At 44.2% G+C, this 21941-nt stretch overlaps 1 protein-coding gene across 1 annotated transcript in view; it reads right to left on the bottom strand.

Moving 5' to 3' along the window:
• Positions 1–19752, bottom strand: part of LOC138669571 (uncharacterized) — a 28370-nt gene extending 8618 nt beyond the window's left edge. The window contains exons 1-5 of the mRNA XM_069756137.1: positions 19672–19752; positions 16648–17249; positions 15682–15822; positions 14850–14911; positions 3424–3687 (exon numbers count right to left, since the gene is read on the bottom strand). Coding sequence (XP_069612238.1) covers positions 3424–3687; positions 14850–14911; positions 15682–15822; positions 16648–17249; positions 19672–19688 — 1086 coding nt within the window. The 5' untranslated portion in view covers positions 19689–19752. The remainder of the gene's footprint in view (positions 1–3423; positions 3688–14849; positions 14912–15681; positions 15823–16647; positions 17250–19671) is intronic.
• Positions 19753–21941: the final 2189 nt, after the last annotated feature.

Genomic DNA, 21941 nt, shown 5'->3' with positions numbered 1-21941 from the left:
TTCTGTTGTCGGGCTCCCTCCTGTGGTCATGAATGGTACTTCGGCTGGTTCTGTCCATGGACTTCCTCTGGTGGGTGTTTCTGAGTTTCCTTCCACAGGTGACGAGGTTAATTCGTTAGCTGTTGCTCTATTTAACTCCACTTAGATCTTTGCTCCATGCCACCTGTCAATGTTCCAGTATTGGTTTAGTTCACTCCTGGATCGTTCTTGTGACCTGTCTTCCCAACAGAAGCTAAGTTCCAGCTTGTATTTCTTTGGTTTGCTATTTTTCTGTCCAGCTTGCAATTTTTATTGTTGTCTTGCTTGCTGGAAGCTCTGGGACGCAGAGGGAGCGCCTCCGCACCGTGAGTCGGTGCGGAGGGTCTTTTTGCGCCCTCTGCGTGGTCTTTTTGTAGGTTTTTGTGCTGATCGCAAAGTAACCTTTCCTATCCTCGGTCTGTTCAGTAAGTCGGGCCTCACTTTGCTAAATCTATTTCATCTCTGTGTTTGTATTTTCATCTTACTCACAGTCATTATATGTGGGGGGCTGCCTTTTCCTTTGAGGAATTTCTCTGAGGCAAGGTAGGCTTTATTTTTCTATCTTCAGGGCTAGCTAGTTTCTTAGGCTGTGCCGAGTTGCATAGGGAGCGTTAGGCGCAATCCACGGCTATTTCTAGTGTGTTTGATAGGATTAGGGATTGCGGTCAGCAGAGTTCCCACGTCCCAGAGCTCGTCCTTTATTATCAGTAACTATCAGGTCATTCCGTGTGCTCTTAACCACCAGGTCCATTATTGTCCTGACCACCAGGTCATAACACTATCCCTCTTTTACAAGCATCTTCCACTGGGCAAAAATCATTGTAATTTGCTTGTCAATAAGACAATAAAAGGACTTTTTTAATAAATGAAACATTTATGCACTTCCTGGTGATTTTAAGCTCTTGAATCGCTGAAATCAATCTCAAACATCTGTGATTTGTTTGCTAGGTGAGCCCAACTAAAGGAAAACTACTTAAAATGAACCTATCAGCAGGATTTTGCCAAGGAACCTACAGACACTGTCAGGTTGGCAGTGTTAAACTGATTAAAATGATACATGGTGTGAAGAAATCCGTCTTGTGGTTCTTGTGAAATCAGTCCTAGAAATTTTCAGTTTGAGATGCCCGAGCTTCGGGGCGGGACTGTAGGCAGAGTTTTATCTTCCGGTTCAAAGCCAGAGAAACCAAGGAAAGACCTGCCCACAGGTTGCCCCGAAGCACAAACATGTTTCTCATCATGGAGACAGAGTATTTGTACTTTGGGGTGGCCTGCGGGAAGTACTTTCCTTGCTTTCTCTGGCTTAGAGTGGAAAGATAAGTCTCTGCTTACAGTCCCGCCCAAGAGCATGAGCATATCATTAACAGAAAACTTTTAACACTGATTACACAAGAACCACAAGACAGATTTCTTCACCTCAGTTATCATTTTAATCAGTTTAACACTGCCAACATGACGGTGTATGTAGGTTACTTAGCAAAATCCTGCTGACAGGTTCACTTTAAGAAGTAGTTTCCACATTATTAAGCAGGCCACAATTTTCAACCAATCTGTGATAGAAAAAGGATCTCTCTGCTGCCGAAAGCATCAAATAGTGTAATGCCTTGGACAAGGTATGAAAACATTAGACACTTCACAAAAACTTAAGCATGATCATCGTACTGTGAAGAGATATGTGGCTGATACGAAACACGTACGGGTTTGTGCAGATAAAGGCTTAGGAGGAAGGTTGCTGCCAAAAAAATTAATCAGGTTAAAAGAACAGCTGCTAAAATAAATACCATTACAAAGCAGCAAACAGGTATTTGAAGCTGCTGGTGCCTCTGGAGTCCAGTGAACCTTAAGGTATAGGTCCTCCAGAGGCTTACAGTTGGGCTCCCCTAAACAGTGCTCACAAGCAGAACTAGATGCAGTGGGTCTCGACATACATGAAGACTAATTTTAAAAGTTTTGTTAACTGATGGGTGGCATGCATCCCTGGATGGTCCAGATGGATGAAGTAATGGATGTTTGTTGGATGGCCACTATATCACAACAAGGCTGCAACATCAGCAAGGTGGTAGCAGAGTCAAAGGGAGAGAGCTCGTAGGCACCTTTAGAATCCCTGAAGGTGTGAAAATAACTTTGGCCAAGTATGTAGAATATATGACTGACCACGTTTTTCCATGGTACAAAAAGACCCATGCAATCCATAGCAAAATCCGCTTCATGCAGACAATGCACCGTCTCATGCTGCAAAGTATACCTGTGAGTCATTGGCTGCTATGGGCACAAAAGGAAATAAACTCATGGCCACCATCTTCCCCTAACATCAGCTCTATTGAGAAACTTTGGTGTATCCTCAAGCAAACGATCTATGAGGATGGGAGGCAGTTTACATCAAAACAGCAGCTCTGGGAGGCTATTCTGACATCCTGCAAAGACATTCAAGAATAAACTATCCAAAAATTCACAAGTTCAATGCATGCAAGAATTGTGAAAGTTATATAAAAAAGGGGTTTTATGTTAACATGTAACTTGACCTCTTAAAATGTTTTTTACTAAAAAAAGCTTTTGAATTCAGCAAATGTGACCTCTTAGGCCGTGTGCCCATGATCCTGAACATCAGCGCTTTGGACGCAGTGAATGTTTGCTGCATCCAAAATGCTGTTGTCTATTGAACACAGGTAAATCCGCATGTGTTCACTGAACTGTTGGCAATACATTTCTATTGATGTAGTTTTCAGTTGTTTACAACGTTTAAAATGTTTAGAAACTTTTTTTTGTTTTGAAAAAAAAAATACTGTTATCATTGAGAGGTTTGTCCAATAAAATTTGAATTATATTCTAACGGTTGATGATTTGAACATTATACTGACCTTTTTGCATCAACCATTTAGGAAAATCAGAGAAAAATAACATTCGCATGACAATTTGGAATACGGTATATATCATTGCCAACCATTTGGAGGCAGCCTTCCAAATCCTTAAAGGGACACTGTCACCTGAATTTGGAGGGAACAATCTTCAGCCATGGAGGCGGGGTTTTTGTGTTTTTGATTCACCCTTTCCTTACCCGCTGGCTGCATGCTGGCTGCAATATTGGATTGAAGTTCATTCTCTGTCGTCCATAGTACACGCCTGCGCAAGGCAAGATTGCACCTTGTGCAGGCGTGTACTACGGAGGACAGAGAATGAACTTCAATCCAATATTGCAGCCAGCATGCAGCCAGCGGGTAAGGAAAGGGTGAATCAAAAACACAAAAACCCCGCCTCCATGGCTGAAGATTGTTCCCTCCAAATTCAGGTGACAGTGTCCCTTTAATGAACTGTGTTTACCCCTATCTTACTTCCTCTAAGTACCACTGGCTTCATTAACTTTTTTTGCCCCCAGCTCAACTAGTAGATTTTTATATATGGATCACTCACCGTATTTTCTGTATTATATGAAAGCCATGAACAACTGTCATGAAGATACTGGGTCCCAAAGCCCATGATTCTTTTTGCAGGGTGATTAGAGAGTCCTACAACCTGCTTTGTAAAGTGAACAGAAAATGCAAATTTCACATCCTCAGGCGTGGCCACTGACTCCGTCTTTTTGACTCCTTGGTCGACATAGACATCAGCAAGCTGCTTGAATGAATTGTATGAGATATCTCTGAAAAAGTTGCTTAGGGTTAGATCTTCTTTAATCTGCAGAGATGATAAAATAGACATACTTAAATATTTATTTTAGATGCAAATGATTCATTCCTAATTGTTACAACCAGATGCAGAGCTTTTAACACCTGTTCCCCAAAAGCAGAATTGGTAACTAGCTGCAACCTACCACGGACCTTTTATTATACTCATGTCTTCTTATGTTTTTGTCTATGTCTTTGTGTAAGGCTACTTTCACACTGGCGTTTTTTGCCAGACGTCGCAATGTGTCGTTTATGGCAAAAAAACGCATCCTTAGATTAACGCCCCATAGATTAACATTAGCGACGCATTGCGACGCTTTGCCACACGTCGCAACCGTCGTGCGACGGTTGCGCCGTGTTGTGGCGGACCGCCGGGAGCAAAAAACATTACATGTAACGTCTTTTGCTCCTGATGGACCGCTTTTTCCGACTGCGCATGCGCAGCCGGAACTCCGCCCCCACCTCCCCGCACCTCACAATGGGGCAGCGGATGCGCCGGAGAAATGCATCCGCTGCACCCGTTGTGCAATGCGTCAAACACTAGCGTTGGAATCTCTGCCCGACGCATTGCGACGGGGAGATTCCGACGCTAGTGTGAAAGTAGCCTAACCAGTAACTATGACTAACTGCTGCTACCTATGGATGTCTCTTGTCACAAAGGTATGAACCTTTGAACATATTGTCCCAAGTATTACAAAAAAAAAAAGATTTTGACCAAAAAAAGCAGTTCTTATGAAAATTAATTAAGCTAATTACAATATTTTTTCAATTAATTGTTACAATACACACTCATAACATTGCAATTGCAAAACTAAGAAGGAAGAGTAATGGAAGTTTCAATATCACAGGATTGATAGACTTGTTAATGATATCCAAATACTGAAACCACTTTTCAAAACATCTTGATTTATTCAGTGTATGAGCACCATGTGAGGTAATACATGCACTTACACAGCCTGGCAGCTCCGAAAGAGGTTATTAATGATTACAATGAATACTTGGGAATGCAAATCATCAAGATCCTCTGCTGTCAGCTCCCTTTGTACTTGCCAACCAATGAGATCTGAGATGTACTCCATGGGATACAAGTTCAGAGATGCTGCAGGCCATGATAACATGTTTAGGCCACACAGGCTGCTCACAGTAACAAAAGCCATGCTATCTGGCATTGTTGCTGAAAAACGGCAACTGCGAAACTTTGGGGGAATGGCCATATCATCGGTTTTCCCTGGAATGAAGACTAGATGGGTCCGGCTGCCATACATTATTCCACTTCACACAATAATCCTAGGAGTAGGACTGATGTTCCCTCATGAAGGCTCCAGCATGCAGTTGCTCTCATGCTCTCCAGATTGGTTGTGCACAGGCTCAGACTGGCCCACCGGAGAACCGGAGGATTCTCCAGTGGGCCCAGGCACTGACACCTGCTGGCATACTTGCCAGCAGCTGCCTAGAGCCCCCACTGCTTCAAGGGCCCCCACTGCTGCAGGGGCCCAAAGCCAGTGGCTATGGGGCCCCTGAGTCAAGGGGGCCCCTCTGTGCCAGCCTAGCAGCAGCTGGAGACAGGATCCTGTCCCCGCTGCTAAAGCAAAATGAATATTCACTCTTCTCCACGCCCCTATACCATTTCTGTTTAATAGCGGGCAGCGTTAGCCGCAGGGTGAGGCTAACGCATGTAAAGCCCCACCACCGCACCACATACACACAGCACCGCAAAAGCACCATCCGCACCACATACAAAGGCACACAGAGTCAGACACACAGCGCAGTTCACCTCCTGACAGCAGCAGCACATCCCGGCGTCCTGCTTCCTGCCTGAGACAGCCCAGCTGGATGACGTCATCATCCAGCATGCTGTCTCACACAGAAAGCTGCCGGCAAAGAAGAGGCTTCAGGGAGGTGAGCTGTGCTGTGTGAGGGTGCCTGTGTGTGAGTGTGCCTGCGTGTGTCACTGTGCGAGTGTGCCTGCATGTGTGTGCCTGCCTGCATGTGTGTGTTGGTGGGGAAGCACAATGATATTGGTGGGGGACGCAATAGTGCAGGCGATGGGCAATGATGGCGGTGGGGGGAGACAGTGATGGAGGTGATGGGCAATGATGGCGGTGGGAGAGACAGTGATGGAGGTGATGGGCAATGATGGTGAGGGGAGGCAACGATGGAAGTGATGGGCAATGTTGGAGGTGATGGGCAATGATGGTGAGAGGAGGCAATGATGGAGGCAATTGGGCAATGATGGTGGGGGAGGCAATGATGGAGGTGATGGGGGAGGCAATGATGGAGATGATGGTCAATGATGGTGGTGAGGGGAGACAATGATGGAGGTGATGGGCAATGATGGAGGTGATGGGCAATGATGGTGGTGGGGGAGGCAATGATGGTGGGGAGAGGCAATGATGGTTGGGAGGCAATAATGGAGGTAATGGGCAATGATGGCGGTGGGGGCAGGCAATGATGGAGGTGATGGGCAATGATGGTGGTGGGGAGGCAATGATGGTAGGGGGAGGCAAAGATGGAGGCAATAAGCAACGATGGTGGCGATAAGCAATGATGGTGGGGGAGGCAATGATGGCGGTGGGGCAGGCAATGATGGAGGTGATGGGCAATGATGGTGGTGGGGGAGGCAATGATGGAGGTGATGGGCAATGATGGTGGTGGGGGGAGACAATCATGGAGGTGATGGGCAATGATGGAGGTGATTAGGCAATGATGGAGGTGATGGGCAATGATGGTGGTCGGGGAGGCAATGATGGTGGGGGGAGGCAATGATGGGGAGGCAATGATGGTGGGGAGGCAATGATGGAGGTGATGGGCAATGATGGCGGTGGGGGCAGGCAACGATAGAGGTGATGGGCAATGATGGTGGTGGGGGAGGCAATGATGGAGGTGATGGGCAATGATGGAGGTGATGGGCAATGATGGTGGTGGGGGAGGCAATGATGGTGGGGAGAGGCAATGATGGTTGGGAGGCAATGATGGTGGTGAGGGGAGACAATGATGGAGGTGATGGGCAATGATGGAGGTGATGGGCAATGATGGTGGTGGGGGAGGCAATGATGGTGGGGAGAGGCAATGATGGTTGGGAGGCAATGATGGAGGTGATGGGCAATGATGGCGGTGGGGGCAGGCAACGATAGAGGTGATGGGCAATGATGGTGGTGGGGGAGGCAATGATGGTGGGGGAGGCAATGATGGTAGGGGAGGTGTTGTGAATTCTGCTCTTGGGTTCCCTCCAGTGGTTGTAGGTGGGAATGCAGTTGTCTCTGAGTCACAGTCCTGGCCAGGTGTGTCATGATCCCAATGGCAGGGGATCACAAAAGGACAAGCACAAAAACAAAACAAGCTCTAGGGTGATGGAACCTGAGCTGACCGCGATCCTGAACCTAAACACACAACTAGCAGTAGCCGGGGAACGTGCCTACGATGATTCCTAGACGTCTCGCGCCAGCCGAAGGATTAACTTCCCCTATTAGAAGAAACACAGACCTCACTTGCCTCCAGAGAAACACCCCACAGAAATAGCAGCCCCTTACATGTAATAACGGTGAAATGAGAGGAAAGCACATACGTAGTTATGAAAATAGAATCAGCAAAAATGAGGCCCGCTAAAGCTAGATAGCAGAGGATACAAAAGTGAACTGCGCGGTCAGCGAAAAACCCTTCAAAAAACCATCCTGAAATTACTTGAACTCATGTGCCAACTCATGGAACATGAGGAGCAATTTCAGCCCACTAGAGCAACCAGCAGCAAGGAATCACATATCAGCAAGCTGGACTAAGACAAAAATAAAGCAAAACGTGGAACAGGAAAATCAAAACTTAGCTTGTCCTGAAGATAACAGACGCAGGGAGCAGAGGTAAAAAGACACGCAGATTACATTGATAGCCGGCGAGGAAATGACAAAAAGGCCAGGTTAAATAGGAAACTCCCATAACCTAATGGAACAGGTGGACACCAGAGACCGCAGAGAACACAAGTCACCCAGTACCATCAGTAACCACCAGAGGGAGCCCAAAAACAGAACTAACAACAGTACCCCCCCCTTGAGGAGGGGTCACCGAACCCTCACGAGAACCACCAGGGCGACCAGGATGAGCCCTATGAAAAGCACGGACCAAATCGGCAGCATGAACATCAGAGGCAATCACCCAAGAATTATCCTCCTGACCATAACCCTTCCACTTGACCAAATACTGGAGTTTCCGTCTGGAAACACGAGAATCCAAGATCTTCTCCACAACATACTCCAATTCACCCTCCACCAGCACCGGAGCAGGAGGCTCAAGCGAAGGAACAACAGGTACCTCATACTTCCGCAACAACGACCGATGGAACACATTATGAATAGCAAACGATGCCGGGAGATCCAAACGAAACGACACAGGGTTAAGAATTTCCAAGATCCTATAGGGACCGATGAACCGAGGCTTGAACTTAGGAGAAGAGACCTTCATAGGAACAAAACGAGAAGACAACCACACCAAGTCCCCAACAAGAAGTCGAGGACCCACGCGGCGACGGCGATTAGCAAACTGCTGAGCCCTCTCCTGGGACAACTTCAAATTGTCCACCACATGACTCCAAATCCGATGCAACCTATCCACCACCATGTCCACTCCAGGACAATCAGAAGGCTCCACCTGACCAGAGGAAAAACGAGGATGAAACCCCGAATTACAAAAGAAAGGAGAAACCAAGGTAGCAGAACTAGCCCGATTATTAAGGGCAAACTCACCAAGCGGCAAAAAGGAAACCCAGTCATCTTGATCAGCAGAAACAAAACACCTTAAATAAGTTTCTAAAGTCTGATTAGTTCGTTCCGTCTGGCCATTCGTCTGGGGATGGAATGCAGACGAAAAGGACAAATCAATGCCCATCTTAGCACAGAACGTCTGCCAAAATCTAGACACAAACTGGGATCCCCTGTCAGAAACGATGTTCTCCGGAATGCCATGCAAACGGACCACGTTTTGAAAAAACAGAGGGACCAACTCAGAGGAGGAAGGTAACTTAGGCAAGGGTACCAGATGAACCATCTTAGAAAAGTGGTCACACACAACCCATATGACGGACATTTTTTGAGAGACAGGGAAATCCGAAATAAAGTCCATGGAAATGTGCGTCCAAGGCCTCTTTGGGATAGGCAAAGGTGACAACAATCCACTGGCCCGAGAACAGCAAGGCTTAGCCCGAGCGCAAACTTCACAAGACTGCACAAAAGAACGCACATCCCTCGACAAGGAAGGCCACCAAAAAGACCTGGCCACCAAGTCTCTAGTACCAAATATTCCAGGATGACCTGCCAACACAGAAGAATGGACCTCGGAGATGACTCTACTGGTCCAATTATCCGGAACAAACAGTCTTTCCGGCGGACAACGATCAGGTTTATCCGCCTGAAACTCCTGCAAAGCACGTCGCAAGTCTGGGGAGACAGCCGACAAAATCACCCCATCCCTAAGGATACCAGTGGGCTCAGAATTTCCAGGGGAGTCAGGCACAAAACTCCTAGAAAGAGCATCCGCCTTCACATTCTTTGAACCTGGCAGGTATGAAACCACAAAATTGAAACGGGAGAAAAACAGTGACCAACGAGCCTGTCTAGGATTCAGACGCTTGGCAGACTCAAGGTACATCAAATTTTTGTGATCAGTCAAGACCAGCACACGATGTCTAGCACCCTCAAGCCAATGACGCCACTCCTCAAATGCCCACTTCATGGCCAAAAGCTCCCGATTACCAACATCATAATTCCGTTCAGCGGGCGAAAATTTTCTAGAAAAGAACGCACATGGCTTCATCACTGAGCCAACGGAGCTTCTCTGTGACAAAACCGCCCCCGCTCCGATCTCGGAAGCATCAACCTCAACCTGAAAAGGAAGCGACGTATCTGGCTGACGCAACACAGGAGCAGAAGAAAACCGGCGCTTAAGTTCCCGAAAGGCCTCCACAGCCGCAGGAGACCAATCAGTAACATCAGCACCCTTCTTAGTCAAATCCGTCAAAGGCTTAACAACACTAGAAAAATTAGTTATGAAGCGACGATAAAAATTAGCAAAGCCCAAGAACTTCTGTAGACTCTTAAGAGATGTAGGCTGCGTCCAGTCACAAATAGCCTGAACCTTGACGGGATCCATCTCAATAGTAGAAGGGGAAAAAATATACCCCAAAAAGGAAATCTTCTGGACTCCAAAGAGACATTTAGAACCCTTTACAAACAAAGAATTGGCCCGCAGGACCTGAAACACCTTCCTGACCTGCTGAACATGAGACTCCCAGTCATCAGAAAAAAACAAAACATCATCCAAATACACGATAATAAATTTATCCAGATATTCACGGAAAATATCGTGCATAAAAGGCTGGAAGACAGAAAGAGCATTAGAAAGTCCAAAAGGCATCACCAAATACTCGAAATGGCCCTCAGGCGTATTAAATGCGGTTTTCCACTCATCACCCTGCCTTATCCGCACAAGATTATACGCACCCCGAAGATCAATCTTAGTGAACCATTTAGCCCCCTTAATGCGAGCGAACAAATCAGTCAACAATGGCAAAGGATACTGATATTTGACTGTAATCTTATTCAAAAGACGATAATCTATGCAAGGCCTCAAGGAACCATCTTTTTTGGCCACGAAAAAAAAACCTGCTCCCAAAGGGGACGAAGATGGACGGATATGTCCCTTTTATAAGGACTCCTTAACATAATTCCGCATAGCAGTATGCTCTGGCACTGGCAGATTGAACAAACGACCTTTAGGGAATATACTGCCAGGAATCAAATCTATAGCACAATCGCAATCCCTGTGAGGAGGAAGCGAACTGAGCTTAGGCTCCTCAAAAACCTCCCGATAATCAGACAAAAATACCGGAACCTCAGAAGGAGTAGATGAAGCGATAGAAATCGGAGATGCATCATCATGAACCCCCTGACATCCCCAGCTTAACACAGACATTGTTTTCCAGTCTATGACTGGGTTATGAGTTTGTAACCATGGCAGACCAAGCACTAAGACATCATGTAAATTATACAGTACCAGGAAGCGAATCACCTCCTGATGAACGGGAGTCATACGCATGGTCACTTGTGTCCAGTACTGAGGTTTATTCATAGCCAAAGGTGTAGAGTCAATTCCTTTCAAAGGAATAGGAACTTCCAGAGGTTCCAGACTAAACCCACAGTGATTGGCAAATGACCAATCCATAAAACTCAGGGCAGCGCCTGAATCCACATAGGCATCGACGGAAATGGATGATAATGAACAAATCAGAGTCACAGACAGAATGAACTTAGACTGTAAAGTACCAATGGCAACAGACTTATCAACCTTTTTTGTGCGTTTAGAGCATGCTGATATAACATGAGCTGAATCACCACAATAAAAACACAATCCATTTTTCCGCCTATAATTTTGCCGTTCACTTCTGGACTGAATTCTATCACATTGCATTATCTCAGGTGCCTGTTCAGAAGACACCGCCAAATGGTGCACAGGTTTGCGCTCCCGTAAACGCCGATCAATCTGAATAGCCATAGTCATGGACTCATTCAGACCTGTAGGCGCCGGGAACCCCCCCATAACATCTTTAATGGCCTCAGAAAGGCCATCTCTAAATTTTTCAGCCAGAGCGCACTCATTCCACTGAGTAAGCACCGACCATTTCCGAAATTTCTGACAATATATTTCTGCTTCATCTTGCCCCTGAGAGAGAGCCAATAAAGCTTTTTCAGCCTGAATCTCTAGGTTAGGTTCCTCATAGAGCAAACCCAATGCCAGAAAAAACGCATCAACATTGAGCAACGCAGGATCCCCTGGTGCCAATGCAAATGCCCAATTCTGAAGGTCACCCCGCAGGAAAGATATAACAATCTTGACCTGCTGAGCAGGGTCTCCAGAGGAGCGAGATTTCAAAGAAAGAAACAACTTGCAATTGTTCCTAAAATTCAGAAAACTAGATCTATCTCCAGAAAAAAACTCTGGGATAGGAATTCTAGGTTCAGACATAGGCGTATGTACAACAAAATCTTGTATATTTTGAACCTTAGCAGCAAGATTATTCAGGCTGGAAGCCAAACTCTGGACGTCCATTATAAACAGCTGAGGTCAGAGCCATTCAAGGATTAAGAGGAGGGAAAAAAAAACAGCCAAGCTGCAATTAAGGCTAGGCAGCAAACACTGAGGAGGGGAAAACAAAAAAAAAAAAAAAAAAACTTCCTCAGACTACTTTTCCTCCTACTTCAGCCAAAACGATGACCAATTTTTTTTTGGCCGGCTATACTGTCATGATCCCAATGGCAGGGGATCACAAAAGGACAAGCACAAAAACAAAACAAGCTCTAGGGTGATGGAACCTGAGCTGACCGCGATCCTGAACCTAAACACACAACTAGCAGTAGCCAGGGAACGTGCCTACGATGATTCCTAGACGTCTCGCGCCAGCCGAAGGATTAACTTCCCCTATTAGAAGAAACACAGACCTCACTTGCCTCCAGAGAAACACCCCACAGAAATAGCAGCCCCCCACATGTAATAACGGTGAAATGAGAGGAAAGCACATACGTAGTTATGAAAATAGAATCAGCAAAAATGAGGCCCGCTAAAGCTAGATAGCAGAGGATACAAAAGTGAACTGCGCGGTCAGCGAAAAACCCTTCAAAAAACCATCCTGAAATTACTTGAACTCATGTGCCAACTCATGGAACATGAGGTGCAATTTCAGCCCACTAGAGCAACCAGCAGCAAGGAATCACATATCAGCAAGCTGAACTAAGACAAAAATAAAGCAAAACGTGGAACAGGAAAATCAAAACTTAGCTTGTCCTGAAGATAACAGACGCAGGGAGCAGAGGTAAAAAGACACGCAGATTACATTGATAGCCGGCGAGGAAATGACAAAAAGGCCAGGTTAAATAGGAAACTCCCATAACCTAATGGAACAGGTGGACACCAGAGACCGCAGAGAACACAAGTCACCCAGTACCATCAGTAACCACCAGAGGGAGCCCAAAAACAGAACTCACAACACAGGTGTATCTACTGATTGTGGTTGTGACTGGGATATTTAGGTGTGCAGGATTCATTAGTCCTTTCCAGTTGTCAATGTTTCTTCTGAAGTGTTGGATCACTTTCTGGCTTCTCCTGCTCAGCTGTCAATTCAGCAAAGATAAGTGTCTGGTTTTTGTTTCTGTGGCACACATGCAGTATGCTTATTTTCTGTGCTATTCATTTGTTTTTCTCTTGTCCAGTTAGACTGTGTCAGTGTTTTCTCGGTCTTGTTGGATTCTCTGGAGATGCAGATATACGCTCCACATCTTTAGTTAGATGGTGGAGTTTTTGTATTTTCTGCTGTGGATATTTTTGGAAGGATTTTTAATACTGACCGCTTAGTATCCTGTCCTATCCTTTCCTATTTAGCTAGTGTGTGCCTCATTTGCTAAATCCTGTTTTCTGCCTACGTGTGTCTTTTCCTCTACTACTCACAGCCAATATTTGTGGGGCGCTGCCTATCCTTTGGGGTTCTGCTCTGAGGCAAGGTAGAAATTCCTATTTCCATCTATAGGGGTATTTAGTCCTCCGGCTGTGTCGAGGTGTCTAGGTTTGTTAGGCACACCCCACGGCTACTTCTAGTTGCAGTGATAAGATCAGGGTTTGCGGTCAGTATAGTTACCACCTACTCCAGTGAAAGTTTTCATGCTGCTCCAAGGTCACCTGATCATGACAGGGAGGAAATGATGGAGGCAATAGGCAATGATGGTGGCGATAAGCAATGATGGGGGGAGGCAATGATGGTGGTGGTGCAGGCAATGATGGAGGTAATGGGCATTGATGGTGGTGGGAGAGGCAATGATGGAGGTGATGAAATGGGCAATGATGGTGCGGGAGGAGGCAATGATGGAGATGTTGGAATGGGCAGTGATGGGGTGGTGGGGGAGAAGAAGGCAATGATGGAGGTGGTGATGAGGACAATGAGGGGGTAGAGAGGGGCTGCATTATACTTTGTGTGGGGGGATACATCATATTCTGTGGGGGGACTGCATTATTCTCAAGGGACTACATTATATTCTGGGGGCCTACATAATACTATATGAGGGGGTTACAGTATACTTTATGGGGGCTGCATTATATTCTGTGGTGGGGCTGCATTATTCTCTCAGGGGACTACATTATATTCTGGGGGGCTCCATATTACTATATGAGGGGTCTACAGTGTACGCTATGGGGGGCTGCATTATATTCTGGGATGGGGCTGCATTATTCTCTCAGGGGGTGACATTATATTCTATGAGGGGGTGACATTATATTCTATGAGGGGGCAACCCCTCTATGATTCTACCCCAACAACTGCTACATAATTAAGACATGTACTACCTTATAATATACCCTGATATTAGCGTGTTTTACCACACAATTGGTGGTCTTGTATTTCTAAGTAGCTGCATAGTGGGCCCCAAGAATGATTTTCTCTGGTGGGCCCAAGGTGCTCCAGTCCGACGCTGGTTGTGCAATCTGCGTGGCCTAAACATGCTACATGATTTGCAGTGTCTCTTGACTTGTCTCCCATCGAGCACATCTGGAATGTCATTGGTTGACAATTGCCAGCAGCGGATCTTGATGATTTGCCCAAGTGCAGTCAGCTTGGCAGAACATTTCTCAAACAACCATTAATAACTCCCCTGATAGTATGCCAAGGTGTGTAAATGCGTGCACTGACTGTGAGAGCCGGCCGTAAAGCACAGCGGTGACGTCACCACTGTGCTCTGCTTTACTTCTTGGTGTTGCAATTTCAATGTTGAGGAGTTTTTATTCTTTTTTATCATTATTGGATTTAGCCACTTGGGAAATTGAGGACGGGTTATATTATTATGACTGCTACAAAATACAGTTGATCGCACTACTAGCCACCATTGCTGTCGACATGGAAGGCGATGTTTATCATGCAATATACAATTTACATATGAAGATCAGTGATATCTTGACGCCTTTTGAAAATATTCTGCTATAATTAACATTAATTGTAAAGTTAAAACATACTTCTATATGAGGAACGGTATACAAATAACATATTCTGTGAAATGATTTAGAATAGCTATTACATATTGCAAAATCTGTGGATGGTTCAAAACACAAGGTCAGACATTGTCAATTTATTTCACAATATTTATTCCATACCGTTCTGTTATAGGCATCACCTTCCTTTTGAAGAATAGCAACAATCTTCTTAATCGTCGTATCTACAGAAAACAAGAGAAATACTCAATAGATTTTTAATATTCATCCTGTTAGGTTTTGTTTTATTGCTACTAGCAGAGACCACAACATATCAGGAGATTTTGGGTCACCCAACTAATTACATGGCTGGGTAGAGTAGTAAAAGTCAAGTTCAAACTTACCTGAAACAGATATTCAAATGCTAAAAAAACGAACAATTTTTATGCAAATGAGGATGCAAGTGCACTACCACATGCTGCCAATTTTCTGCACTGATGCTCCATATTATTCAACGTCTAGAGTTATCCCAAATACTTTATTAAGTCTACTCATCACCACTAGGTCACTGTTACCAGTGGTGAACTGACGTCATTCGAGCACATAGAGATGGATTAGGTGCAGAATAAGTTGCATAATCCCTGCCTTCGGTGCACTTGCACTTGTGGCTTCATTGTTGTTTGTGGCCAGGACAATATACTTGAGGTTGACTTTTACCATCCTTCCCAACAACGTAATTAGCTTGTTGACCCTACAGTAAATCTCCTGACAGTACCCTTTAAGGGCATCATACTCCTATTCCAAGTCCACTGAACTATTGTGGAAAACATATTTTTATTATATCTTGGTGTCTTCTGCAGACAGTGGACCAATACGAGATATTATATTTTCCATCATATCAATGATTTCAATGGTAAGAAATATATTTTCCTATAATAACCTATCTGTGCATTCCCAGAAATATTATTGGATTAGATATTACCAATGTGTGACTAAATTTTCTTCCATTTCTTACCCATGTCATGGGATCCAGTTGCACTTAAATCTCCACTCAAGCTCTCTTTTCTCTCTCCAACGTTCAGGTTTTCGGTACCTTTCACAAGTAGATCAATCTCTGCAGATACTTGTTCATAGTAGCAATCTTCATTCTTTTCACCTAAACAAATTGTGTTATGTAAATGTTAAATGGAACCTGTGAGTAGATTCATGCTGCCTAGGGATAATAGATGTACAGTAAATGAGATTAATCCACTCTAGGTGACTGACAGGTCTCTCCTGTAACAAGAGACCCATCAATCACTTGTAGTAGTGTTGAAAGAAGCTGATCGGGGACCATAGCCAGAAATTAGATTTGTCCACTTCAGCTGATTGACAGGTCACTCCCATAGCGCGTGACCTGTCAATCACCTTTAGCAGAGAGCTAGCTAACTAAGAGAAGCCGAGTGAGGGCATTGGTTAGAGACGAGACCAGTTAAGATATAGTTATAGTTAGGACTCTCTAACCATATGCAGAGTTTCAGAGAAAATATACATGCTGGAATTGTGCAGCCAGGCTCTGATTCATACTGCCCATGGTCTTTGTTAACAGGTTCCCTTTTTATGTTCAGATACACAGTGATAATGTTATGTATGTTCTGAAATTTAAAAAGCACTGAAAGTATAAATATATATAAAAAAGAAAATAACGTGGCTTTTGATCTCAGTCCTCAGGATATGCCAACAATGTCTCATAGATGCTAGACCCTCATCTGTCTGGAGAATGAGGTCTATCCAGTACCATTTTGAATGGAGAAGTAGTGAAACATGCAGGGGTCGCTCCAGTCACTAAAATGGGGGTTACAAAAATAGCTGAGCAAGTGTGGGTCTCTAATCTATCAAACATATATGGCAAATTCCTATTACCCCTTTAAATAAATGTGTAGCATAGTCCAAGGTGATTCCTTGAGACACACTGAAAAATAAATAAGTCACAACTACTTACGTGGTTGTAGCGGAATAGGTCGAGGTTTGCGCTTTAATGGGAGATGATTGGGTCTTTTTAACTTTTCATCGCCATTCTTTTTAAAAGAAAGTGCTTTTCGAATGCCAGATTTTCTAAAACTGTTTTTCTTCATAGTTTGGTCTGAATGTCCTTCAGTAGAAGACGCCACTGAGTCTTTGGCTACTTTGGTAACCACAGATACAGTTTGTTCAGAAATGTTCTCCTCCTTTTTAAATAGCTGATTTAGAAAGCTCCTGAACCATGATTGTTTTTTGACATTTTTGGCCTTGGTGATGGTTGCAGGTTCTTGTACTGTCACATAGGTATCATCTTTCTTCTCAGTTTCCTGTACTTCAGCTTGAGGTGCCATCGCAGTCTTGTATTTATTCACTCTGTGTGTGAACTTGGTGACATCACTAACTGACCTCTGCACCTTTGCCTCCTTCTTATACCCTGTTCTTTTTGCTTCATGGTGGCTTAAACTTCTCTTAATGTATGTTTCCAGTACAATTTTTGCCTCTTGTCCACTCAAAGATACAAATTTCCCTCTTTGTTTTCTCTCGATTATTGGGCTGTTGCTCATTTTCTCTTCCTTATTTTGTCTGTATGAAACCAAAACAAGATATATCACCATACGTCACATGTACTAAAGGGGAAGGGTGGAAATTGCTTCCTGATAGGGGTTAACATTGCATGCGGCTAATATTGTTTCTGTACAGTCACTCAAAGGCTTCCTTCACTGGCTCTATGGCTTGCACTAAATGAAAAAAATTATAAGGCTGAGGAGTGGGTGTACATGTTACCAATGCAATCCATGAGAGAGGAGAAACTAAAATAAATGTGTTAATTCTAGAAATTTTGCAATGCCATATAACAAAAAAAAAAAAAATCAGCAACGTGCTTGAGGCACAAAGTTTTCTTCAATACATAAATCAGTTTAAATTGTATTACTGATATTTTTTTAAATACCGTAAGTGTAAGATTCTTAGTTTTGATCAAATTGTGTGAGCCCACATTCCATGACAAGGCAACTTCATTCCTTGGCTGGTCTCCAATAGATTACGTTTTTGAGAAGACTTTTAGAGAAAGATTGGTTCATTTCTATGCATACTGGACAATTTATCTGAAAGGACTACTGTTATGGAAGGTTATTTTTAAAGGGGCTTTTGGGTGGTTATGTCCAGCAATTTGCAACTCCATGCCCATACAATTCACATACCTCTGTCATTGACTAATTGCAAGAAAAGTGGACAGTTTAAAATATGGGATACTAGTGGAACCTCAACAAACGTAGGATAAATAGACGCCTTTTTAGCCTATGAACTTAACAGGATGGTCATTACATATGTCGTGTTTAGTAACTGAAGGCAACACAGTAACTAAAGCTACGGCAGAGTGATTTATCATTCAGACATGTTTGGACGGACAGGATGGCCATTTAGGTTCATTCTAATATATGCAAACAATTGATGATATTTATGCACAGAGGGATTTTCCTGAATTCTTACTCCCATATTTATAAAGAATAAATTATTTTTTTTCCAATATATGCTATAAAGACTACACAGAGAATGAAAAAAGGAGTGCACCTATATCCCTATAAAACTTCACACTCCTGGCGATAAAGTCGTAAAGAATAAGTACAATTTACATTTTCCAGATTACAAATTAATCATTTCTTTATTATATAGATTTCAAAATAGATTTAAAGATTTAGGTGCCTCCCCCTTCTGCTGTCCGAGTTTGCACTCCTTTTGCATAACAACAAATTACAGATTAGTCAGACCAGTAGACTAAGGGTACGTGCCCCCCGATCAGGAATAGCAGCTGTTTGGATGCAGCTCACCTGCGCTGTGTTCTAGGTTACAATCACAATGGATAGGATTTTTAGAAATCCCATGCCCGCTGTGCTTCTATTTAATGCTGCGTAAACTTACGAGTTTGCGAGTTTACGAGCAGCAGCATGTCAATTTCTGTTGCGGAGACACAGGAAATTTTCACAATAGAATGTATTGGATGCGGTAAATCCGCATTGTTCCGTGAACACATGTGGATTTAACTGCGTGATTGAACACAGTGTTTTGGACGCAGCGAAAATACGCTGTGTCCAAAGTGCTGCTATTTCCTGATCATGGGAACGTCCCCTAAGCGTGATCTCGAGGCCTCTCAGGTGCAAGATGGTCTTAACTAGGGATGAGCGAATTTGCACGAGTTCCCTCTTATTCGGCAAGCTATTGCATTTGCCGTATAAGCTGCAGAGGAAACCCGGCTTCCTGGATTGCGCCGGCTGATCAGCGTCGCAGTTGCATGTGTTGCGGCTGTGTGACAGTCACGACACATGCATGGAGAGCCCAAAAAACAGACTCTCCATGCATGTGTCGTGACTGTGACACAGTCGCGACACATGCAGCTGCGGCGCCGATCAGGTGATCAGCCAGCGCGATCCAGGAAGCCGGGTTCCCTCTGCAACTTATTCGGTAAGCGCTATAGCTTGCTGAATAAGAGGTATCCTGAGCAAATTCGCTCATCTCTAGTCTTAACCAAAAAAGATTTCCAGCATGTGCTGAAATTGAACATCTGAAGAAGTATACTTCAGAGTTGCCAACCGTCGAGAAATTCCTCGTCAATCCATAAAATAGAGCACTTTTTTCCACTATCCCTAAAAGAAATTTAAAAACATTTATGCGTCAGTGATTTTTTAATTTTCTTTTAAATACTGGAGAATGTAGTACAGTTTATTGTGACTTTATTAGCAGTTTACAGTTCACACTAAATAACGTTAGACTGATATTCTACGCTGTAGCCATATATAACTTATAATCTTTGTACATTATATACATTTTTCTAATGAGTCTGTAGAAAACTTGTCCTGATAAGGTATCCATAAAATGTTAGAAAGTCAAGTTGACAACCCTGGTTGTCTTCTGGAGACGCTTCATTGTGTGTAGCTCTCAAGTCGGGTCATAGGAAAGATGAATAACAAAAAATTCTGACGGTAAAATTATTGTCATCTATGGAACTCACCTGTCTGTTTCCATCATAACTTGCTGTTAGCTGTGTGCGTCAGGACAGCTGCTTCCTTACCTGTACAGTAAAACTCTGAGTACATGAAGGTGATCTCAGTCCCTATTTATAAACTACCAATGAGCAGGTAAGGCTGAGGTAAGAAGCTCGGCCTCCTGTGCTTTCCCAACAATACATAGAAAGCTCACACAAACTTCCAGGCTTCATTCATTCGTGCTTCCTTATTGCCACAGACTTTCCTTAGAACTGTAAAGTCAACTGTGTAATATGACAGTGATAACTGATAAAACCTGTTGGGACAAAACATAATTTCTGAGAAGCCTGTCTGACCTTATACCCTTTGCAAATTACCACACAGTATATGGTTTTGTGACCATAGGCAGATGTGTGCCGTTACTGTTCCTAGAAACCATTCAGTTAGAAGAGAAACTGTCCACATGGTTGAATATATGATCATTAATGAATTTCACAAATACAGGTATGTGCTTCCTTTCAAAAACAACTTTTGAGGTAACTTTCCCCCTTTTTTTTAATTATTTCAGTTTCATCTTTTTTGACTTATGCAGAGGCACATCTAGGTTTTCCTAGACAGGAGGCAAATATTCACTTCAGGTGGAATGGTCATCTCACAGTCCTGGTGCAGCTGCAACCTATTTTTTTAATTGACAGTTAGGTAAAAAGTGGTTGTGATCTAATTTCACAATCGAACCACAATGTATTTGCTGTAGTATTGAAAGAAATAAAAACACATAATGACGCTGACAATATTGACAGTGCTGACAATACCAATTATACTGACAATAGTCACAGTAACAACTATATCAACATTACTGACAGCATTGCAGGAGAAAAACAAGGGGTTAGGTGGGTTAGGTAAGGGGGCATCAATGGGCTACCTCAAGAAGCTAGCCAAGGTGTCTCACAGAGGCCAGCATTTTGCTGTTCCACCAGGAGTGGGATTCAGCCATTCTGTGAGGTCATTATTAGACTTACAGCTGACTCAGAAAACTTGTAAAATGCCTGCGTTCAACTGTACTTGCGTCTTTCAGACACAACTACAATTGAAGCTCTTACCACCAGAATTTCTGAAGTCAAGGAGATGTACAAGAGAGCGATGAAATCACCTGATTACGCAGCTGACACCACTCTTCTGCCGTAGAAGAGGAGATGGCAGTCAGATAAGGGCTCCAATGGAGTTGAAGATACAGAGGCGTATTATAGGAGGTAGAGGATAGTATGGGGGGATTGTGAGGGGTGACACTATAGGGACTGAGCAGTATATAGAGGGAGAGGAATGTGAGGGGTTCCAGTATAGAGACTAGGCATTGTGTGGAGGATAGTATTGAGAAGGGGGAAATGTGTGATTGGTCACAGAATAGAAATTAGGCACTGTGAAGTGGGCAGCGTAGGGGACAATGTGAGGGGACAGCATGGGGGAAAAAAAAGTGAAAATTTGGGGGACAGTGTCGAGACTCACCAGTTTGGGAGAACACAGTATGAGGATACAGTATAGAAAGAGTGCTGGATCGGTGAACAGTGTGAGGGCACAGTATGTAGGGAATAGAATGCAAGCAGGCAAGGTGAAGAAGAGGCCTTGGGAGGAGGAAGACACTTAAGATAGGAACAGTGTGGCAGTTAGAGCTAATAAGGGCAGATATTGTGGCAGATATAGACAAGGACAAACAGTGTGGTAGTTATAGCAGATAGAGTGGTTGTTATATGTAGGGCAGACTGCGTGGTGGTAGTTATAGCTAATAAGGACACACAATGACTGTTATAGCTCATAAAAGTAGGCTGTGGCGGTAATAGCTATTAAGCATGGACAGTGTGGTGGTTATCTACTATATAATTGTCTAAGGGTCACTTCCGTCTTTCTGTCTGTCTGTCCTTCTTTCTGTCATGGATATTCATTGGTCGCGGCCTCTGTCTGTCATGGAATCCAAGTCGCTGATTGGTCTCGCCAGCTGCCTGTCATGGCTGCTGCAACCAATCAGCGACGGGCACAGTCTGATTAGTCCCTCCTCTACTCCCCTGCAGTCACAGTGCCCGCCGCCCTCTTTATACTCCCCGTAGTCACTGTGCCCGGTGCCTGCTCCATACTCCCCGCTGTCAGTGTCCACGGTGCCCGCTCCATACTCCCCGCAGTCAGTGTCCCCGGAGCCCGCTCCATACTCCCTGCTCCATACTCCCCGTAGGCAGTGTGCCCGGTGCCCGCTCCATACTCCCCGCTCCATACTCCCTGCCGTCAGTGTCCCCGGCGCCCGCTCCAT

This window comes from Ranitomeya imitator, chromosome 3 (genome assembly GCF_032444005.1).
Source record: "Ranitomeya imitator isolate aRanImi1 chromosome 3, aRanImi1.pri, whole genome shotgun sequence".
NCBI classification, from domain to species: Eukaryota; Metazoa; Chordata; class Amphibia; order Anura; family Dendrobatidae; genus Ranitomeya; species Ranitomeya imitator.
This window is presented reverse-complemented; position numbering and strand designations above follow the sequence as displayed.